General features: G+C 44.6%; 1 protein-coding gene across 1 annotated transcript in view; it reads right to left on the reverse strand.

Moving 5' to 3' along the window:
• SLC35F3 (solute carrier family 35 member F3) overlaps window positions 1–17779 on the reverse strand; it is a 287899-nt gene extending 270120 nt beyond the window's left edge. Inside the window, exons 1-2 of the mRNA XM_060033780.1 lie at window positions 17700–17779; window positions 17112–17341 (exon numbers count right to left, since the gene is read on the reverse strand). Of these exons, the coding sequence (XP_059889763.1) occupies window positions 17112–17341; window positions 17700–17752 (283 nt within the window). The 5' untranslated portion in view covers window positions 17753–17779. The remainder of the gene's footprint in view (window positions 1–17111; window positions 17342–17699) is intronic.
• Between the last annotated feature and the right edge of the window lie 5475 nt (window positions 17780–23254).

The following is a 23254-nucleotide window of genomic DNA, read 5'->3' on the forward strand; positions in this document are numbered from 1 at the left end:
CAACTACAAAGATGTCCGCAGCAGCTCTATAAGGTACCTGTCACCGCTCCTCCCTCAGCTTAGCACCTTCACACAGGCTTCTTCTCATAAAAACTGTTTGAGATTCAAACCCCACTCTTGCCTCCCACTCAATACTCTTCCTGCAACCTCGCAAGCAGACTTGATTCTGAAACCAATCAATCTCTCCCACCCCCAGCTCAAGGAGCCTTGGCCTTAATACACTTTAGCATTTCTGCTTTCTCTGTTCCATTGAGGATTCCAAAAGTCTCCCTTTTTCTTATTCTTAAGGAGAAGATCTTCCCTTTTTTAACAAGGGAACCCCCCCCCATAACTTATAATAATGCCTTTAATTCTCATGCATTCACCTTGAGGCAGAAGTAATATGATCCCTGAGTGGCTGAAACCGAACAGAACCCTGGGGGGCTCCTGGGCACAAAAGCCTTTCTGTGTCCCCCATTTCTTGATTACAGGAAATAGGCTTCATTCCGCCTCTAAGACCTTCTCTGAGTTCCAAGGAGCAGGTTCAAACAGTTGCTAATCAGGGAAGAGAGGGAATGCAGAGACAAGGGCGGAAGAGTCAAGAAACAAGAGCGCAGGACTTCTCTGGTGCAGTGATTAAGAATCAGTCTGCCAATGCAGGGGACATGGGTTCAATCCCTGGTCCAGGAAGATCCCACATGCCGCAAAGCAACTAAGCCCGTGCACCACAACTACTGAGCCCGCGGGCCTAGAGCCCGTGCTCTGCAACAAGATAAGCCACCCCAAGGAGAAGCCCGAGCACCTCAACGAAGAGCAGCCCCCGCTCACCACAACTAGAGAAAGCCCGCACACAGCAATGAAGACCCAGTGCAGCCAAAAAATTTTTAAAATTAAATTAAAGGTTAAAAAAAACACACTTTATATTGAGGTATGATTAACATACAAAAAGCCACACATATTTCACGTATACAAATGGATGAGTTTGGGGATAGGTATACATTGATGAAAACGATCTATGCCACAAACACATCCCGCTGAAGAGCATGTTTGGGGGACACTGATGTGGCCAGAGGTGGGGGATGGGGACCAAGGCAGATGCCCCTGAGGGTCTTGGTCAGTTCGGGCTGCTATCACAGGTGCCACAGACTAAGCGGCAGAAATTCATTTCCCACGGTTCTGGAGGCTGGAAGTCTGACATGAGGATGCCAGCACAGTTGGGTTCTGGTGAAAGCCCTCTTCCGGGCTGTAGATGGCCATCTTCTCATTGTGTCCTCACATGGTAGAAAGAGAGTGACCTAGCTCTCTGCACTCTTCTTAGAAAGGCACTAACCCTATTCATGAAGGCACCACCTCATGACCTAATGACCTCCCAAAGGCCCACCTCCTTATTCCATCACACTGGGGGTTAGGACTTCAACATGCACATTTTCCGGGGACAAAAACACTCAGACCATAACACTTGGGTTCAGTCCTACCTGGAAGACGGCACAAGCACTGAAATGCTGGAGGGAACCAGTGACAGCGCTGCCTGGGAAGTGTAGAACCTCCACCTTCCCTGAGACAACGTGTCAGAGTGCACACAATTCTCCCTGCTTTTTGGATAAATTCTGATATAATAATGTTACAAGTCCCTGTGCCCAATGCACAGCAAGGCTAAAAAAACCGAAACATCAGAGTTTGGAGCAGAGAAAGGTCTGTAGCAGGGCCGAGCAAGGAGAACGGATGGCTCACGCCCCAAAAGCCCCAAGCTCCCCAAAGGGTTTCAGCAAAGCATTTTTGAAGGCCAGGTGAAGGAATGGGGGGTTGCAGGGTATGTGATCAGCTTGTGCACAATTCTCTGATTGGCTGATGGTGAGGTAACAGGGTGGTGTCACAGGGGTCTTTAGGTGCCAGTAGGTCTGGGGGCTCCTGATCATTGAGTAGTGAATTTCTTCCATTTGGTGGTGGTTTTAGCATCTGTAGAACTACTCAGGAAATATGCATGAGGTAGTATTATTTGGGTGCTTCAGAGAGGAGCTACAGCAGAGGATATGGGGGAGGGGTCTGTCCTGGGGAGGCCCCGTAAGGTACGGTCTCGGTTACAATAACTAACCCTTTAAGGCCTGGGCTATGCTATGCCATTGGCTGAAACAACGACATTTTTATTTCAAAAATGTTCACATTTACCGAAAGGCTGAGAAAACAGTCCAATGAACACACATATATCTATTATTCAGATTCACCAAAAATTACAATTTCGCCACATTCTGTTCATCTGTCATTCAATCTAACTATCGATCTATAATTGATTTTGTTGAACTACTTAAAGTACATGACAAACATAACAACACTCTATCCCTAAATACTTCAGTATCTCTTAGGAATAAGGACATCCTCCTATGTGACCACGCTAATATTATTAAGCCCAAGAAAAATAACAATATTCCATAAAATAATTTAATAAACTGTAGGCATTCAAATTTCCTCCAATTGCCTCCAAAATGTCTTTCATACCTATGGGTGATATTGTGATTTATAGTAAAAAATATGTATTTGGTTTTCATCCCCATTTCTGGCACTGAGCTCCTAAACCCCTTGGAATTTCCTAAGTGATGAAAACAGGAAACATGTTTTTGTTATTCACAGCAAGCCTCTTTCAACCACACCTGAGTTTATGTTAATGAAGTGACTTTTGGAAAGCCCCTAAGGATGGGGGCTGGTTGCCAGGGGAACCAATTCATTAGAGGGTTCTTACTTTCTGTCCCACCTACCCCCATCTCCAGGAGAGGAGAGGGACTGGAGGGTGAATCAACCACCACTGGCCAATGATTTAATCAGTCACACCTAGGTAATGGGGCTTCCAAAATAACCCGAGAGGAGGGAGTTTGGCAAGTTCCAGACTGACGGACATAGCATGTGGAGATGCTGGGAGGGTGGTGCACCCAGAGCGGGCATGGAAGCTCTGTGCCCCTTCCCACATCCCTTGCTCTAAGCATCTTTCCTCTGGGCTGTTCTTAAGTTACATCCTTTCATGATACACAGATGCTCTAGTAGGTAAATTGTTTTCCTGAGTTCTGTGAGCCACTTTAGCAACTTAAATGAACCCAAGGAGGGGACTGTAGGAACCTCTACTAGTGATTGGCATCTGAAGTGAGGGGCAGTCTTGTGGGACAGAGCCCTTAGCCTGTGGGATCTGATGCCATCTCCAGATAGACAGTGTCAGAAATGAGCTAAATTGTAGCACACCCAGTTGGTGTCACAGAATTGTCTGGTGTGGGAAAAACTACCACACATTGGGCGACCAGAAATGTCAGAAGTGAGGTACTATTCAGAGAGTAAACTGTAAAGGAAAACAACAGTGTGTTTTCTCTTTATTCTGTTTCCCCCAAAGCAACACAGACACCTCTACACAGAAAATGAGGCAGTCTCAGTATGCTGCTGAGGCCTTGGGACCAGAGATGGAAGCCACTAGAAGATAACTATTATCTTGTCACCTCCTGGCCTTTCATCAAGGACAAGGTGGCCAAGGGACCCCGGCTGACTGAGCCACCTCCCTCCCCTACAGAAGCCACAGCAACAGAAAACAGTAGAGAAATCCAGGTCCCCAGGCACTGATTCGAGGGACTTTTGGTCACCTGCTGACCATTAGGAAGCATCAGTTCAAAGACGCACAGCCTCCTGTCCACGCTCAGACTTCCATGTGTGCAGTTCAAAGAGAAGGTGGGGGCCTAGGAAGGAGGCGAGCAAGACAGGAAAGGAGGAGGGAGCTAGACACTGTCCTCCAACAACTCAACCTCATCCTATATTTTAGTGCAAACTCATCCCTGAGTCTTAGACTCATCCACACACGGGGAAGTGGTTCCAGGATCACCTAGCACCAGCCAGAATGGCCATCATCAAAAAGTCTACAGATAATGAGTGCCGGAGAGGGTGTGGAGAAAAAGGAACCCTCATACACCGTTGGTGGGAATGTAAGTTGGTGTAGCCGCTATGGAGAACAGCATGGAGGTTCCTTAAGAAACTGAAAACAGAGCTACCATATGATCCAGCAATCCCACTCCTGGGCATATATCTGGAGAAAGCCATAATTCGAAAAGATACATGCACCCCAACATTCGCTGCAGACCATTCACAATAGCCAGGACATGGAAGCAACCTAAATTTAGTTCATTGACAGATGAATGGATAAAGAAGATGTGGTATATTTATACAACAGAATACTACTCAGCCATAAAAAGGAATGAAATAATGCCATTTGCAGCAGAGTGGATGGACCTAGAGATTATCATACTGAGTGAAGTAAGCCAGATAGAGAAAGACAAATATCGTATGATGTCACTTATATGTGGAATCTAAAAAAAAAATGATGCAGATGAACTTGTATACAGAATAGAGACAGACCCACAGACATAGAGGACAAACTTACGACTGGATCAGGGGACAGATTAGGAATTTGGAATTGACATAAACACACTACTATGTATAAAACAGATAGCCGACAAGGACCTACTGTATAGCACATAGAACTATACTCAATGTTTTGTAATAGCCTATAAGGGAAAAGAATCTGAAAACAAAACAAAACAAAAAATATATATATATATATATATATATATAATATATATGATTGAATCACTTTGCTGGACACCTGAAACTATCACAACATTGTAAATCAACTATATTTCAATAAAATACATATATACATATATGTATATTCAAAGTAACAGGCACGTAAATCAGGACGTTTTGATTTTTTTTTTTTTTTTTTTGCTGTACGCGGGCCTCTCACTGCTGTGGCCTCTCCTGTTGCGGAGCACAGGCTCCAGACGCACAGGCTCAGCGGCCATGGCCCACGGGCCCAGCCGCTCCGCAGCATGTGGGATCTTCCCGGACCGGGGCACGAACCCGCGTCCCCTGCATCGGCAGGCAGACTCCCAACCACTGCGCCACCAGGGAAGCCCCGTTTTGATTTTTATTAACAGAGAAAAGTAGAGATGCCTCTTAGAAATATCACTCCCTTCACATCTAGAAGAACTGGACAGTGTTATGACTCTTAAGCTGAACAACCAAGAGAACAGCTTTAAAGGAGTATTTCTACGGACACGGGGATCTTCTCTTAAAGGAACTGGAGCAACAGCATATAAGCAGAACAGGCAGCAACACGGGATAGAACACGCAGAGCTGGAAGCAAATCCCCACTCCCTTGAAATCCAGTCTACTGCTATTTCTGTTAGGACCCTAGTGAGAGGAAGAAAAACGTCTCAGGTCTCAGGCTAGCTTTGTTCAGAGCTGGAAAGAAACGGAATGCCTGCAGCAGAAAACATTAGGGAAAAAACAACGTGTGGGCTTAGTAGCTTAATCTCATCAACTCAGTCAAAAATCTTTGTTGTTGCATGATTACAAGAAAAAGAAAAAATGTTTCATGCCTGGGCTAAAACAAAAGAACAAATTAGAACTCTCACTACAACAGCAGAACTCAAGTTTCCAAAGGAAGAGAAAAACAACTTCCCTGAGGCTCAGACCCTATCCTGACGCTAACTAGCTGTTCACGGTGCCTGTCATAAAATATTACACAATAATACGTATATAATAGAGTTTAGTGTAAGGCTGGTCAACGTGCACCCAAAATACCCCAAGATGTTTAGCTGGGGAGGCACCAAAAAGAAACATGTCATCCACCTGTGAGATGGCCCCGAAACAAGGAAAGTATGGGACTTCATGGAGGAGGAGATGTCTGTCTTGTCTCCCTGCTCTGTAATTTCCTAGGAAATACGCCATATATGGAGTGTATGTTTATCTTAGCAGTGAAAATATTTACTGCCTATTAGAAGCAGTGAACTATTTGAATGAATGAGTGAGCGAGTGAGTGACTGGAGGGATGGATGGGTGGATGAATGAATCAACAAATATGCACTCACAGCAGGTTCCATTGTTTGATCTGTTTCCAAACCACTGGCCAATGAACCCTTCCATGAGTAGTGTTTGAAACTTCATACGGTGTTTTCTGAAGCCCCTGCCTGGCCTACAGGCTCCTCAAGAGAGAGAATTGTGGCAGTGGGGTCTGGTCTGAAGGTGTTCCTCTCTCTACCTTCCAGCCACCATACTGAAACTCTTCCATGTATTCTGAGAGAAACACAAGACACATGCAGATTACAGACAGAACAAACGCAATGACACATGCACCACTACTAGTTTTCCTAGTGTTTTTAGAATAAATTCGAATTACATAAATTTCACTGACATGGAACTGAAAACACACCGACAGCATAAAATCAGATACACCTACCAAAAATGTTCACGTTAAAGATTTAATAAAACCAAATGCTGACTTCAAAGGAAAGAGTTTGGATAAACCCTTGAAATCTGTTGCTCTGGGTTATGGCATTTAAACGGTCTTCAAACGATTTCATTCTTTCTCTTAAAAAAATGGTATAGAGGTGGGAAGTTCAAGTCCTTCCTCGGTATCGAACGCCAGCATAACGCACTTGTCGATAAAGAGTGTTTCTTAAACTCTCACACGTGCATGGCGTGAGACGAACACTGCACAAACAAAACCGAACTGTTTCATACCTACGATCATAATTATATATTTTCTTTAAGGACAGGACATCTTCATATACATTCACTGAAAATGAGCAAACAATTTCTAAAAAGAAAATGAAGGAAGGAAAGATGGTATTCATTAAGTAGCATCTTTCTTCTGGCCCTTCTGAATAAAACTCTGAGGATATATGCAAGTTTTTACAACACTACATGGGTACAAACTCGATGATGAAAAAGGATAAAAATAACTCTCCTAAGAAATTCTTATCTAGTCAAGTACTATGGGTGATGTGCAGCAGACTGACAAGCAGCAAACGTGAACGTCACAGAAAACACGTATCACAACTGGAAAACGGTTCTGAGAGGTTACACTGAATCTCTCTCTGTCTCAGGGCTCCGTAACAGCCTTGAGCCTTCGGGGCTGCAAATCACCTGAGAGAAGCAATTTATTTCCTACCATCTCGAAGGCTGTCATAAATTAAGGCTACCTCCAGCTGCATAAGAGAAAAATGTGCCCACGTCCCAGGCAATTGTTCAAGGGCTTGTCACCATCATTAACCAAAAGAACTGACCAGATTCCTAATTGCCCCAGTCCCTTTCTAGGCTTTGCAATAAGATAAGAAAACAAAACTGGTCTATTACTCTACTGATCAATGCACATTCACCGAAGAATTGAACCAAAAGACATCATGTATTTAAAAAAAATTGACTTCAATTCCCTGACACAGGGTAAGGAAATACTCAATGCACCTGGGGTGCTGGGTGTCCACCTCTTTTTGCAGCTCCCCAGTGACGGAGGCTCCAGGACCTTCTTTATCTCAGCAGTCAGGAAGGGATTTCTCATTTCCAATGAAAAATTCTTTGTTTATGTACATCCTTGTTCTGTCCTACGTGGGCCTGAGCAGAAGTGGCTCAGAAATCTTCCTCAGCTAGGAGTCTGCAGTTGCACGGGACAAAACTTAGCTTCCGCTCACTTCACAGGAAGGGACTGTTCCCTTGCAACAGTGGTGTCTCCTGGAGCTCGGAGGAGGCACTACAGCAAGATCTTGACGTTGGAGGGAAACGGTACCCAGCGTGGAGTGCAGGAAAACGTCAAGGCCCTCTCTGGGTTGCTTACACACCTGCTCTATTCTTCCCTCTACGTGGACCAGCTTTCTCTGCCTCTCCCTCCACACGAAAGCCAGGCTAGCTCCCTCATAGCTTCTCCTCCACTTAAAAGACCACACCAACTAGACCACAATCTCCTGGTTTTAATCTCAAATTCCAGGAGGGAGATATTGATCAAGTGACTGTGGGTCAAGGGTCCACCCCAATCTAATCTATGGTGTCCAGGAGGAAGGTGATGCTAAGGGCACACCCTGAAGACACGGTGCAGGGCAGTTAAGGGGGTTACAGTGAGCTGGGAAGGCGTCCACTCCAATTGTTCTCATAAAGACATGCTGTTGCCTGATTCACCTCTCTCTCCCCCAATATTTAAACCTTGCCTATAGAACATGTTTTTAAATCCCACTGATCCATTTTCTCTTCTTCCCTGTTCATTTATTCCAAATTGCTTTTTTTTTTTTTGCAGTACGCTGGCCTCTCACTGTTGTGGCCTCTCCCGTTGCGGAGCACAGGCTCCGGACGCGCAGGCTCAGCGGCCATGGCTCACGGGCCCAGCCACTCCGTGGCATGTGGGATCTTTCTGGACCGGGGCACGAACCCGTGTCCCCTGCATCGGCAGGCGGACTCTCAACCACTGCACCACCAGGGAAGCCCCCAAACTGCTTTTAAAGTGAGGTTATCAGAATGAGGCAAAACACTCTGACGTGAGACTGACGAATTAAGCTCTAGCAGTGAGATTGCTTGTCAGTGTTTTTAGGTGACCAAGCAGTGGGCGTCCCACTTCTTGACTGCGAAAGGCAATCAGAAGTATTCTATGCAGGATAATTCTGGAAGACCCCCACAGAAATGGAGATGCTTAGGAACTGTTTCTGTGTGCGTGTAAATGGCCTTCCGTTAGTACATTTAACAAATGTTTATCGATTTAGGTGCCAGGGACACTCTGTGATCTGGGGATAGAATCATCACAGTTCTACGTTCCAAGAACCACACTGAGGGGCTGGCGACATGGGAAAGAGCCCTGCCCTCGCAGAGCTTTCCACCTGTAGGTTTCAGCCACACGATTAAACCAGCCATGACAATATGTATGGGAAGTGACAGCACCATGGGAGCCCAAGCAAGGACACCTCACCGGATCCAACGCGGTCAGGGAGGCTCCCTGGGAGAAGTGACGCTCAGACTGGGCCTTGGATGAGTAAGGTGGCATTTCTGCATTAATGGCCCTCCTGATGACACACGTCAAATGACCAGAGCATAATGTCAGTTTCCATTCACAGTCCAACTTCATCTTGTACATTTCTATGACGCTATGTTCCAGTCAAGCTGGATGACCTTCCAGTAACAGCTCGTGTACATTGCTGTGCTTATACTGTGCCTTTGCCTGAAATGCAAACCTCCCCTCCACCCACTTCCTGTGGTTTATTACTCCTCCAGCTTCTGACCTGAAACTCACCACTCCAGAGCCATATTATTTCACTTTCCTCTCCCTCCAGTCTGTAAGACTTGAAGGCAAGAACCCGTTTCCCAATACAAATAATTTGTACACTGTCTTGTAGTAATTCATGCACAGTATCAAATGGTATTTTAGACTTTTCTCATTTTTGCATAGAATTAGAAAATATGTCAGACTGAAGTTTATTATTAATTTCTTCTGTGTTTTCCTGCAGATTCAGAAGATTCAATCCTATTAAAAAGTAGGCTAAGAAATTTTTTTTTTTTTTTGCGGTACGCGGGCCTCTCACTGATGTGGCCCCTCCCATTGCGGAGCACAGGCTCCAGACGCGCAGGCTCAGCAGCCATGGCTCACGGGCACAGCCGCTCCGCGGCACGTGGGATCTTCCCGGACCGGGGCACGAACCCGTGTCCCCTGCATCGGCAGGCGGACTCTCAACCACTGTGCCACCAGGGAAGCCCGGCTAAGAAATTTTTAAGAATCTTCTTGTCTTTCTATTCTTGCTTTTCTTTTTTAGAATGTCTTATAAATACTGAAATTTATGAATAACAGATTACTCCACATTTCCTACTTAATAAAGAAAAAAAAAAAGAAGTCTTGTCCCCCATCACTTATCTGTATATTCTGGCACCTGGTACATGCTCAAAAAGTTTGCAAAGTGAATAAATGAAAATAAAGGCGCATTTATGGATGCCAGGCAAAGGGCTAGATGCTAGATATTCATTATTTCATTTCATCCTCATGACCATCCTGAAAAGCAGTTATATTCGCCCCCATTTTGTAGATGAGAAAACAGAGGCTCACAGAGGTGAGTAACTTGCCAGCAGAGACATTGCTGGGATGTGAAGAGAGCTCCCCGTGTGGATTCTATTCCCTCTGCTTCTCCCGACAACACAGAAAAAAACTGCAGTGGTCCCCTCCTTCATGAGAGGCTACGATTCAGTCAGCATCCTTATCAACGCTCAGTGAAACACTTAACAGAGTTCAATGGCTCATACACATGTGGATTCATTGTTTTAATGCAACTCACCTGATTTTTTCCAGCTGCTTAAGAAAAGGAGAAACACTCAACACTGGAGTGTTTTATTTCAGACTAGGCACTTTGTAGACACTCAGGATAGACTTGTGAAGAACAGTGAGACATCTCTTTGCCCAAGCCTCTTCCAAAGCCAGGAAGACTAGGCTTTTCCTGGAGGTGAGAATCTGGACCATTTGCAAAGGGCTTATAACTCCCGGTCAATGATCTGAGTGTACTGGGGAGAAATGTGCTCCCTTCAAAAAGAAGAGTTCTGCATTGTAATCTTCTCAAATCTCAGAAAGCTATTTACTAAATTGTTAGCACGGATTCATATTCATGAATAAAACTGATGCTCTGAGACATCAGAAAATGTTATGCTCTATGCCTTCCCCACCCTACCCCCACCCCCTCCAACGTTTTTCCTTTTAAAATCTTTTCAATCTATAATGCCATTTGCAGCAACATGGATGGACCTAGAGATTATCATACTAAGTGGAGTAAGTCAGACAGAAAGGGACAAATATCATATGATATCACTTACATGTGGAACCTAAAATATGACACAAATGAACTTATCTATGAAACAGAAACAGATTCACAGACATAGAGAACAGACTTGTGGTTGCCAAGGAGGAGAGGGGGTGGAAGAGGGATGGATTGGGAGTTTGGGATTAGAAGATGCAAACTATTATATATAGGATGGATAAACAACAAGGTCTTACTATATTCAATATCCTATAATAAACCGTAACAGAAACTATATTCAATATCCTATAATAAACTATATTCAATATCAGGGAACTATATTCAATATCCTGTAATAAACCATAATGCAAAAGATTATGAAAAAGAATTCCATTCTAGAATAAACTTTTACAACCAAATTATACAGCTCTTCCAAGTGGGTCATTTTTGAATTGCTGACCTGACCTTTACTATCTTGGGAGGATCAAACAGAAGTTGCTCACCATGAATTCAATTATACTACGAGCCACTGTTCCAGTTATCACTGGAAACCACATAAGCAACATCTACTCATGGTCTGGTCTGAAAGGGCACACAGAAGTAGCAAGACTGTCCTTCTCCATAAACCTCCCCCCCTCACCTCACAAACCCTTCCTAACACTGGCAACCTGGAGGATCCTGAAACATGCGATTTCCTTGTCACTAGGTGAGCTATTCAATGCCCTCCCGTTTTCTCCGCTTGAACTATGAAACCTCCCCCGAAATAAACTGGGTTTTGCTCAGTAATCCTCAGGCTCTTAACCTTGATTCAAGTCGCCAACGGCAGGCCCGGTGGGATAGGCTGGAGATGGGGTGGCCATTTGGGATTAGCCTACCGTCTACTCTAAAAGTGACTTACAAACGAAACCCATCAGCATTTAAAAAAAAAAAAAAATCATTTGTATTTGCACATACCAGCACCATGAAGTACTAGTAAGCCCACTCAGGAGTCAAGTGTATAGCTCCAAAAGCTATTCCTAGGAAGTTTCTTTACTAGAGAAGTTTGTGAGCTCACTGTTTGAAAACGTCCTTTAGGGAAACCTTTTGCTAAGTAACGCATCCCTGCTAACTGTGAACAATGTGTCTGTGGATTTCTGTTTCTCGGCAAGGGCACTCCTCAGCCATGGGCATCATAAATGTTCTCAAAAACTTTGCTAAATGAATAAATGAAAATAAAGGAGCATATATAGATGTCCTTTCATCCTGCATAAGAACCTGTGTCTGGGATCTCCAAGACCCACTACTTCAAGCATCCCTTCCTCTCCACAGCCATCTCCTCCCCAACTGCGATCTATCCCAGAGGAATAAGAAAGGAAGGGGGAGGCAGAAGAGATTCCAGCCAGTCATTTCTCTTCTGCTGTGGCACAGGTGGGAGGGGAAAGGAAATCACTAGAAAAGCTTTCCAAACTCTTCTGAGTTCTGAAGCACCTTCTATCAATTTACAGTGAGTGGGTGTGGAATCATGTTCACTGCACAAGCAACCGGGCTCTTTCAGAAAGCTGTTTATTCTAGCCTGGCCCCTCCTGGAAACCCAATCAGCGGTTCAGGAAGAAGGAAGAGAAGAGAAGGCCCAGAATTCAAAGGCAGGCCTGCTCAGTTAGCACTACTGCTCCACGGAAGACAGTTCATTTGCAGCAGAAATTTGGGGTGAGCCTAAATGAAGGCTTCTCATCACTCCTACGGGACATCTGGCATTGTTTGAAAACACTTTTGGTTGTCACAACTTGGGGGGGTGTGAACTAGAGGCCAGGGGTGCTGCTAAACACCCTCCCACGTTGAGGATCCCCTCTCCCCATAATAAAGGATTTAAGTCAGGAAGAGAAAGGCGAATACCGCATGCTAACACATATATATGGAATTTAAGAAAAAAAATGTCATGAAGGACCTAGAGGCAAGACAGGAATAAAGACACAGACCTACTAGAGAATGCACTTGAGGACATGGGGAGGGGGAAGGGTAAGCTGTGACAAAGCGAGAGAGGCATGGACATATATACACTACCAAACGTAAGGTAGATAGCTAGTGGGAAGCAGCCGCATAGCACAGGGAGATCACCTCGGTGCTTTGTGACCACCTAGAGGGGTGGGGTAGGGAGGGTGGGAGGGAGGGAGACTTAAGAGGGAAGAGATATGGGAACATATGTATATGTATAACTGATTCACTTTGTTATAAAGCAGAAACTAACACACCACTGTAAAGCAATTATACTCCAATAAAGATGTTAAAAAAAAAAAAAAAGTGTCAGTAATGCTGAAGGTGAGAAACCCTGAGCTAACTCAAAGCTTGCCATGGAGAATTCTGGCCTATTGTGGTTGCCAAGGAGGAAGGGGAGGGGGGGAGGGTTGGACTGGAGTGGGAGTTTGGGATTAGCAGATGCAAACTATTATACATAAGATGGATAAACAACAAGGTCCTACTGTATAGCACAGGGAACTCTATTCAATATCCTGTAATAAACCATAATGGAAAAGAATATGAAAAAGGATATATGTATAACTGAATCCCTTTACTATACACCAGAAACTAACACAACATTGTAAATCAACTATACTTCAATTAAAAAAAAAAACACACAAAAACATCATAAGGGTTTGCTGTAGGCATGCCCGATTATTTAATATTAGAAAATCAGTCAACGTAATTCATTATATTTAAATAAATTAGACAATTCAAAAAATAAAAAGGATTCTGGTGTAGTCTATGGTTCAGAAAGCCAAGGATGACACTTACCATGGAAGAATAAGGAAAGGGCAAAGCAATTCCAACCTAACATAAGTCTGCATAAAGAATTCAGTAATAGGGAATTCCCTGGTTGTCCAGTGGTTAGGACTCCACGCTTTCACTGCCGAGGGCCCGGGTTCAATCCCTGGTCGGGAAACTAATATCCTGCAAGCCGTGCAGAGCAGCCAAAAAAGAGAATTAAATAATACAGATCCCTATGAAGGTACCTTCAAAGGTTCTCTCTTCCAGAGGTCGATGTTTCAGGCCACATCCACTCACTCATTCAACAAATATTAACTGAGCAACTAGCCAGGATATGGAAGCAACCTAAATGTCCATCAACGGAGGAATGGATAAAGAATACGTGGTGTACATATATACAATGGAATATCACTCGGCCATAAAAAGGAACAAAACTTCGCTATCTGCAGAGACGTGGATAGACCTAGAGACTCTCATACAGAGCGCAGTGAGTCAGAAAGAGAAAAACAAATATCCTATATTAATGCATATATGTGGAATTTAGAAAAATGGTACAGATGAACCTAGTTGCAAAGCAGAAATAGAGACACAGACGTAGGAAAGAAACATATGGACACCAAGGGGGTAGGGGCAGGTAGGATGGATTGACGTATGTACACTACTATGTACAAGTAGATGGCTGATGAGGGCCAACTTACAGTACAGCGGGGGGGAAAAAAAGGAAGGTACAATCTGTTTGCAGGACATTTATTAAAGTTAACTTTAAAAATGAATTCCAATATACATTAGGTGCAGACAAATACTGTTTGATTCCAGTTATACGAGATACCTAGAACGGTCAAATTCATAGACTCGGAAGGTACACTGGTAGATGCCAGGGGCCGGGGGTGGAGGTGGGCAGGGGAAATAGGGAGTTAGTGTTTAATGGGAACAGAGTTTCAGTTCAGGAAGGTGAAAAATTTGGGAGATGAATGACGGTGAGAGTTGCACAACAATGAATGTACTTAGTGCCACTGAAATGTACAGTTAAATAGGGTTAAAGTAATGTTTTATGTTACGGGATTTTTACCACAATAAAAAAAAATTTTTAATCTATTTTTTAAAAAACCCAATATTAACTGAGCAACTACCGTGGACCATGTGCCTCCTGGGCTCTGGGTACACTCGCAGCTGGGAAGCCAAGGAATCTGCAGGAAAACTGCCCAGGGGTTTGGTTCAAAAACAGGCAATGTGGAATCGGAGGACTGTGGCTACTGAGAAGAGGAATTCAACCCTCCCACCTGCTTGTTTGTACCAACAGCTTAATTCTCAGTTGAATGTTACATACAAACCGACCCTCTCTCAGACCCAGGGGTCTTTAGGATTTTTTAAAACAATTCCTCACAAGAAGTCACTTGTCGAGCGTAAAATCTGTTCAACTCACTGATTGGGCTGAGAATCCCAAACAAAGATCATTTCTGCACTGTTTGCAATTACCTCATTTATCTTCACCACCCCAAACAAAGTCTAAAACTTAAGAGGATAACAGTGAGTATTTGGTCATTCAAATAATTTCTGCTGCTACAAAGGCAGCTAACTTACACTCTCAACTAATCCAGACACTCTCACTGTCAACTCCCTCAGTGGGGACACAGAGAAGCCACTTTGAAAGATGACTCAAAGGTGACACAACGATGTCAAGGATGAAGCTTGGAACATCTCGTAACTTACTCTGGAGACCCTGAGAAGAATATTTATTTCATAATCATCATCTCTCCCAGTTACCTGAGTGTGATTAGTAACCGACAAACAAAATAACTCACTGATACCAACAGATAGATAAGCCTCTTTATTATTTTTTTCTACTTGGGTAGAAATAGCAAACAGCCAAAGTACTACCTTAAAACATCTTTGGCTACATTAATAAAACATAAGCTTCTCTAAATTTAAAGTCCAATTCATTCATCAAAACGTCAGGTGTCACCTAAAGCATCTTAGTAAAAAGGAAATCTCTTGGAATAAAGAAGAATCTTCACAGGAATAGAGGGGGGAGTGAGATGATTTTCTTCTGATTACAATGACCACTGTACCCTTGCCTACTGCTCTTTATTCCTTCAATGAAGCCTCAGAGAGAGGGTATTTAAGAATACCACTGGTGGTACAAGGGACTCATTTTCCAGGCCTTCCCCCTGCCTTAATTATAAAGTGTGTTTGTAGCAAACACAGTCAATCACTGCTGAAAGCTCCCCGCCAACCCTGCAGAGTCACAAGCCTTGGTGAAAATTTCTATAAAGCTCATGGGGCCAGTTGCAAATATTCAGAATTATACAATGATAAACCTTATGATTCCAGGGGCTAAACAGACGACTCTATGAAGGCTGTAATTTGTACAACTGTCTTTAGACAATTCTAATTTCTTACTAAGAAAGCTAAGAAGAGAAATAAGAAACAGACCATTTCTAAACGAAATTTAGAAAGTGTAAATAGAAACTGAGTGTCCTACCCCTATCTATAAGAGAAATGGTTTCCAATGGGTTTTCATTCTTTTATCCTATACCTGACGTTTCTCAGCTGAAAAGAAAACACGGTCCCTTGTCTCCCTTCCGGGATCCAACGCCAATTTATCAGCTACAATTTTAGCAGCAGAAACAGATTAGAGGAAAGGCAGATAACCTTTTAAAGGTTGATACAGAGTTAAAGGCAATCACCACCGTCCTTTAAAAACAAGTAAAGGCATGAAACAAAACACTAAAATCTAATGTTTCTTCCTGCAAATAAAAGTAACCAGCTAACTGCTAGCATACCACTGACCTTCGGCTTGGAATCCAGGGTTTTATAAAAAAACTAAAGGGAGACGTATTTTTAGAACTCAATATGACTAATTTACAAAAGCCTGATTTTTTGTTCCTAAGGACCAATAAAATATGCTCCAATTTCAAGCCATGAAGGGTGAAACCATATCTCAAAATCATTAAGCTGTTAGTCTTGATTACATATGGAACGAAGCAATACTCAATTCTTTGACTGACTGAGGTGATAAACGGCTCTCTTTCTGCTTGTCAAACGACAGTGGTGAGGCCACCGAATTGTGGCTTACAGTTATAGGTTCTGGAATTTGTTATAGCCAACTTCTCCCTTCCAAAATGAGAGAAAGAAATGTCCACCACATTAGTCCTGGTCACACAGGTAATATCTGTATAACTGATCACAGCATTGCCAGAGCCATCCGCTGGGGCCCACTGGCAAAGAAAAGTCTCAGCTGTTCCACCTGGCACCGACCGTTTATCTCTCAGGGACCAAATGCCAATAGCTAGAATGATCCATATAGAACCTCCACAGTGAGGACAGCTAAAGACCTGGGGCAAAGGGAGTGAATGACATCTAAAATGAAGGCCCCGAGAATCGTCCTCCATCATCGGGGCCTAGGGGACCCAGGGAAGAGTTAAAATCCAGGCGTGCTAAGTCTGTCGTCTCTAACCAAGCCAGCTGAGCCCCGACCCGGGGCGACTGACACGTTCGTAGCCACAGAGAAGTCACACAGTGCAGGATACACTGAGTTCCCAATCTGTCTCCTTATTGTGACATCTCAAACGCAAGGGGATAAAGACAGAGAGGTGTCTGTGGGAAGGAAAGGGGATTTAAGAAAATGGATCAGATATTCCCAAAGGTCCCGGAGAACCGTCTCCGGGCCTATTCCTAAAACGTGCAAGCCCGGGTCGGTGTCTGCGGTCAGGGCAGCGGGTGGGAGCGGGGCGGCTGGTCGCGGGGCTGCGCGCGCTCCCCGAGGCCGCCGTGCCAGCCGCAGGGGGAGATGCGCCGGCGGACCGGGGAAATGAGGCGAGGGGGTCTTACTTTTGTAGCTCGCCGCCCAGGGCTGGTAGCCGTAGTAGCCGGTGATGCGCAGGATCCGCTCCTCGATGGACGTGAGCCCCACGGGCCCGCTGGTGAGGTCCTCCACCGAGCGCGACCATTTCAGATCCTCCTTAATCGCCTCGTCCACCACCAAATACTTGAGCTGCCGGAGCTGGGGGCTGATGTCGGACAGTCTCCTGGGGCTGACGTCCGGTGACCTCCTCATACCACTGAGGCCGCGGGCAGGTGGGCGGGGAGGGAGAGAAGGACAGTGAGATCGGAGGGCGAGCAGGGGCGCAGCCTGGTCCCGTCAGGGTCAGGTGCGGCCGCAGGGCCGGCGCTTCCCCGCTCCCACCGCACCCCAGCTCCCTCCGCACCCTGGGCGTCGGGTCCCGTCTCCGGAGCCCGGCGCCGGGAGCTTCGGGGCAGAGCAGGTTGGGACGAGTGGAAAGGGAGAGGATGCCCTAAACTTCCCGAGCAGCTCCACCGCGCGCGCCGCCCCCTCCCGAGCCCCAGACCGCCCGGCGTCCCGGCTGCCGAGAGCCCCCGGCCGCCCGCTCGCGCACCCGCACGCGGGGCGCTACTCACATGGCGATGCTTTTGCCCCCGGGTGCGCCGCCGGGAAACTCTCGGATCCCCATAGGCAATGGCAGAGTGGGACCGGGAGCTCCCAGACTGGAGGCGGAGGGGCTGCGGGCCTTAGCTGCCCGCGGCCGCGGCCCCTAGGAAGGTGGGCGCGAGGCCGGGCGAGGGTCCCCGCGCCGCCCGTGCGCGCCCGCGCGGCGGTCCCCGAGCGCCCCCGCGGTGTGCGGCGGGAGGCCGGCGCGGCGGCTCAGCCCGGCTCCAGCCGGTCCGCGGCGCTCGCTGCAGCCTGCCGGCCGCAGGTCAGTGGGCGCCACGCCCCTCGCCTGCGCCGCCGCCGCCGCCGCCGCCGCCGCCGCCGCCGCCGCCGCCGCCGCCGCCCCGGCACACGGCAGGCGCGGGAGCCGCCGAATCCGGTAGAACGCCGGCCGCGGAGTGCGCTCTCGAGGCACCTGGGCGGGCGGGACTTGCCCGGACCCCGAGCGCGGGAACCAGGCGGGGTCGCTGCTGCCCCCTTCCCGCCGCCAGCGTGCGGCACGCGGCACCCGCGCTCCGCCCCGCGACCCTGGGGCTGTGGGCGCGCTCCTCCTCCCCTCTCTTAGGACCTATCAGATCATTCTGTTCCTGGTTCAGTAGTTCAGTTCAGTTTCTCTCTCTCTCTCTCTCTCTCTCTCTCCTCCTCTGTCTCCACATTCTAAAATAATGAGCAAAACCACCTGGAAAGACAGAAACCTGGTTCCAAACCTGGTTCCAAAACCATGCTCAGAATGCCAAATACATAAACGGCATTTCATAGTCAAAGCTGAGACGCAAGGTGACTTGATTTATTGCGCTGTGGGCGTACTTCGGTCACACCTGGCCCTCAGAGAGCTTACATTCTCGTTGCTGACCTGGTCACTACATCAGTTCTCTCTTAGATTTCCATTTTATTTGGCCTCTAATTTTTTTTTCTGTCTGCAAGTCATTCTTTCTAGAACACTTAATCATTTTTCATAATGTTATTTTTCTGTTATACAAAATACATATAGGTGAATTGGGGAGAATTTAGAAAATACAGAAATATATAAAGAAAATACCCATTTTCCAGCCAAAAATGACTACTTTGAATTAAGTAGTCCACAAAGTAGTCCTTCCACTCTTTTTTTTTTCTCTTTTTTTTCAATGTAAAATACCTTTTTCACGAAATCAGGATCAAACTGTACACACTATTTTGGGTACTTGTTTATATTAAAATTATATTGTGTCTAAGCAAACTAGGAATAGAGGGGACTTCCTCATATTAATAAAAAGACATCTACAAAAACCTACATTCATACTGAATGGAAAGAAACTAGAAACTTCCTTACTTAGGTCAGAAGCAAGGCAAGGATGTCTCTCTCACCACTCCTTTTCAATATTCTACTGCAAGTCCTAGCTAATGCAATCAGATAAGAAAAGGAAATTTAAAAGTTTATCTACCCGGGGCTTCCCTGGTGGCGCAGTGGTTGAGAGTCCGCCTGCCGATGCAGGGGACACGGGTTCGTTGCCCGGTCTGGGAAGATCCCACATGCCGCGGAGCGGCTGGGCCCGTGAGCCATGGCCGCTGAGCCTGCGCGTCCGGAGCCTGTGCTCCGCAACGGGAGAGGCCACAACAGTGTGAGGCCCGCGTACAGCAAAAAAAAAAAAAAAAAAAAAAAAAAAAAAAAAAAAAGTTTATCTACTGGGGAGAAAGAAATAAAACTATCTTTGTTCACAGATGACATGATCGTCTAAGTAGAAAACCTCGAAGAATCGGCCCAAACTTGACCTGGAACAGATATGAATCATAGCAAGGTTGCAGTATACAACGTAAATATACAAAAGTCAGTCAACTTCCCATACATCAGCAATAGGCCATTGTAATTTGAAACAGAAAATGTAATACCACCTACATTAGCACACAAAAATGAAGTATTCAGGTATGAATAGAATATAATAGATACGAGATCTGTATGAGGAAAACTACAAAACTTTGAGGAAAGAAATCGTAGATGAACTAGATAAATGGAGAGATAGTTCAGGTTCATTGGTAGGAAGACTCAATATTTTTAGGATGTAGTTTTTTCCAACTTAATGTATAGGTTCATTGTAATCCCAATCAAAACCTCAGCAAGCTATTTTGTGGCTATCAAGTAAGTGATTCTAAAGTTTATATGAAGAGGCAAAAGACCCGGAATAGGCAACACAATATTGAAGGAGAAGAACAAAGTTGGAGGACCGACACTACTAGACTTCAAGACTTACTATAAAGTTACAGTAAACAATACAGTGTGGTATTGGGGAAAGAATAAACAAATAGGTAAATGGAACAGAATAGAGAGCCCAGAAATAGTCATACAAATATAGTCATGTGATCTTTGACAAATGAGCAAAGTCAATTCAATGGAGAAAGGATAGTATTTTCAATAAATGGTGCTGGAACAACTGGACATCCATTTGCAAAAAAATGATCATAGGCCTAAATATAAAACACAAAACCAGAAAACTCTGGAATATAACATAGGAGAAAATCTAGATAACTTTGGATTTGGTGATGTCTTTTTAGATAGAAGACCAAAAGTATGTTCCATGGTAGAAAAAATCGGTAAGTTGGACTTCATTAAAAGTAAAAACTTCTGCCAAGATGATGAGATGAAAAGCCACAGCCTGACAGAAAATATGAGTGAAAGACATCTCTGATAAAGGGCTAATATACAAAGTAAGAACTCTTGAACTCAACTATAAGAAAGTGAACAATCCAATTAAAAAATTGGCAAGATAACACAGATATATCACCAGAGATGATATAAGGACCATCAAAAAGCATGTGAAACAATGTTCAACATCATATGTCTTTAGGGGGTTACAAATTAAAACAATGAGTGAGATACCACTACACACCTGCTAGAATGGATACAGTCACAACACACTGACAACATCAAATGCTGACGAGGGTGTGGAGCCACAGGAACTCTCATTCATGGCCAGTGGAAATGCAAAACGGTACAGTCACTTTGGAAGACAGAGTTGCAGTTTCTTACACAACCAGATATATTTTTACCACATAATCCACCAGTTGCATAACTTGGTATTATCTACATTGAGTTGAAAACTTAGGTCCACACAAAAACCTGCACACAAATATTTATAGAAGCTTTATTCATAATTGCCAAAATATGGAAACAACCAATATGTTCTTCAATAGGTGAATGGATAAAGGATGATGCATCCATATAATGATATATTATTCAGTGACAAAAACTAATGAACTATCAAGTCATGAAAAGACAAGAGGGGACCTTCAATGTATGCTGCGAAGTGAAAGGAGCCAATCTTAAAGGCTATATAGTATATGATTCCACTTATATGGCATTGTGGAAGAGGCAAAGTTACGGAGACAGTTAAAAGATCAGTGGTTGCCAGGGGTTCCTGGCATGTGCAGGGATAAGTAGGGTGGCGGGGGAATGAAACAGTGAGCACAGGGGATTTTTAGAGCAGTGAAACTCTTTTGTATGATACTATAATGGTGGATCCATGTCATTTGACATTTGTCAAAATCCATAGATTATACAAAACCAAGAGTAAACCCTAATATAGACTTTGGTTGATAATGATGTGTCAGTGTCAGTTCCCTGACTGTAAGAAACATACCACACTAACGCAGGACGTTGATCATTGGTGGGGAGGCTGTGTGTGTACATGGGGGTGGCAGGAATTTGGGACCTCTCTTTATTTGCCTCTCAATTTTGCTGTGAACCCAAAATTGCTCTAAGAAACAAAGTCTATTGAATTAAAATTTGTATTTTTCAGCTTTCCAGTGTCATAATATTCTTCTAAAAGATTGATTTACTGGATGCATTTTAACTTTTATGACTGTTATGATCATAAAAGCAACAAAGCCATAATAAAATAAAGTAACAAGTAATATCAGGTATATAAATTTTAAAAGTTACTATCTTTGTACATATTTTTTAATCTGTGTGTGTGAGAGACTTAGGAACGAGACACTTCTCTCTCCCTCCCCCCACACCCCGTGTGTTTGTGTGTGAAGACTTTCTTCTTTTTTTATTTTTTTAAAGATTTTTTTGATGTGGACCATTTATTTTTAAAGTCTTTATTGAATTTGTTACACTATTGCTTCTGTTTTATGTTATGGTTTCTTGGCTGTGAGACATGTGGGATCTTAGCTCTCCAACCAGGGATGGAACCCACACCCCCTGCATTGGAAGGTGAAGTCTTAACCACAGGACCACCAGGGAAGTCCCTGAAGACTTTCTTCTTAATCTCTTCTTCTGAGACTTGAAACAACCCTTCTTTTTCCCTTGTACCTGACCTATCTCATCTTAAGCTGGTCTTGGACTGCCATGAACTGGTGTTTCTGGAGCATCCTCAGAGGACCATGTGATGTCAGAATCACTCAGGAATGTTGTTTAAAATGCTGATTCTGAATGATCGCCTCTGAGTGTGGGCATGGAGCTCTCCATGCCACCGATTCCCTGGATGGGCCCTAGGCACGCTCAGAACCACTCATGTAAATAGGAGGTGAAGTTTCATGAACTCAGAATCCTGCACCTTGCTTTTACAGACACAAATACTAACCCCAAGGAAAGATCTGGGCACAGCCAGAAGAAAAGCGGGGTCTCTCTTCATTCAGTCACCACATTCTGGCTACTGTAACCCTGCGCAAGGTCTTTGACCTTCCTGAGCCTCAGTCCCTTCAACTGTATAAAAGAGATGACCTTGTAAGATCGTTGTGAAGATAAAATGAGTTAATGCATGTAAGGTATTTAGAATAAGGCCTAGCACATGGCCAGGGCCAGCACTTAAAAGATATGAGCTACTATTATTAGCAATGCAGCAAAAGGTTGAATTGATTATATTTTTTTGACAGCCACATCATACTGTTGACTCATATCCACGTTTATTGCCTAAATTGTCTACATAATTTTTACACGTGCAGTTGCTAAGCCACATCACTCCCCTCTTTTTTTTTTTTAAATAAATAGCATGGAATTTATTTTATTTTTTAAATTTATTTATTTATTTATTTTTGGCTGCATTGGGTCTTCGTTGCTGTGCACGGGCTCTCTCTAGTTGCAGCGAGCAGAGGCTACTCTTCGTTGCAGCGCACGGGCTTCTCATTGCGGCGGCTTCTCTTGTTGCGGAGCACAGGCTCTAGGCACACAGGCTTCAGTAGTTGTGGGACGCGGGCTCAGTAGTTGTGGCACACAGGCTTAGTTGCTCCACGGCATGTGGGATCTTCCCGGACCAGGGCTTGAACCCGTGTCCCCTGCATTGGCAGATTCTTAACCACTGAGCCACCAGGGAAGCCCCTAGCGTGGGATTTAGAGTCAGATAAAATGCCTTAAATACTGGCTTCTCCACTCACCAGCCAGATAACCTTGGGAACCTAATTTAACTCCTCCAAGCTTCATTTTTTCATATCTACCTCAAATAGTTATTACAAAGATTAACTAAATTCAAGTATATTGAGAATTTAGCTCAGTGGAGAGCCTGGGCTTGGTACTCAATAAATAGTAGCAATAGCAATGATTGTCACCTGC

This window comes from Delphinus delphis, chromosome 16, assembly GCF_949987515.2.
Source record: "Delphinus delphis chromosome 16, mDelDel1.2, whole genome shotgun sequence".
NCBI lineage: Eukaryota > Metazoa > Chordata > Mammalia > Artiodactyla > Delphinidae > Delphinus > Delphinus delphis.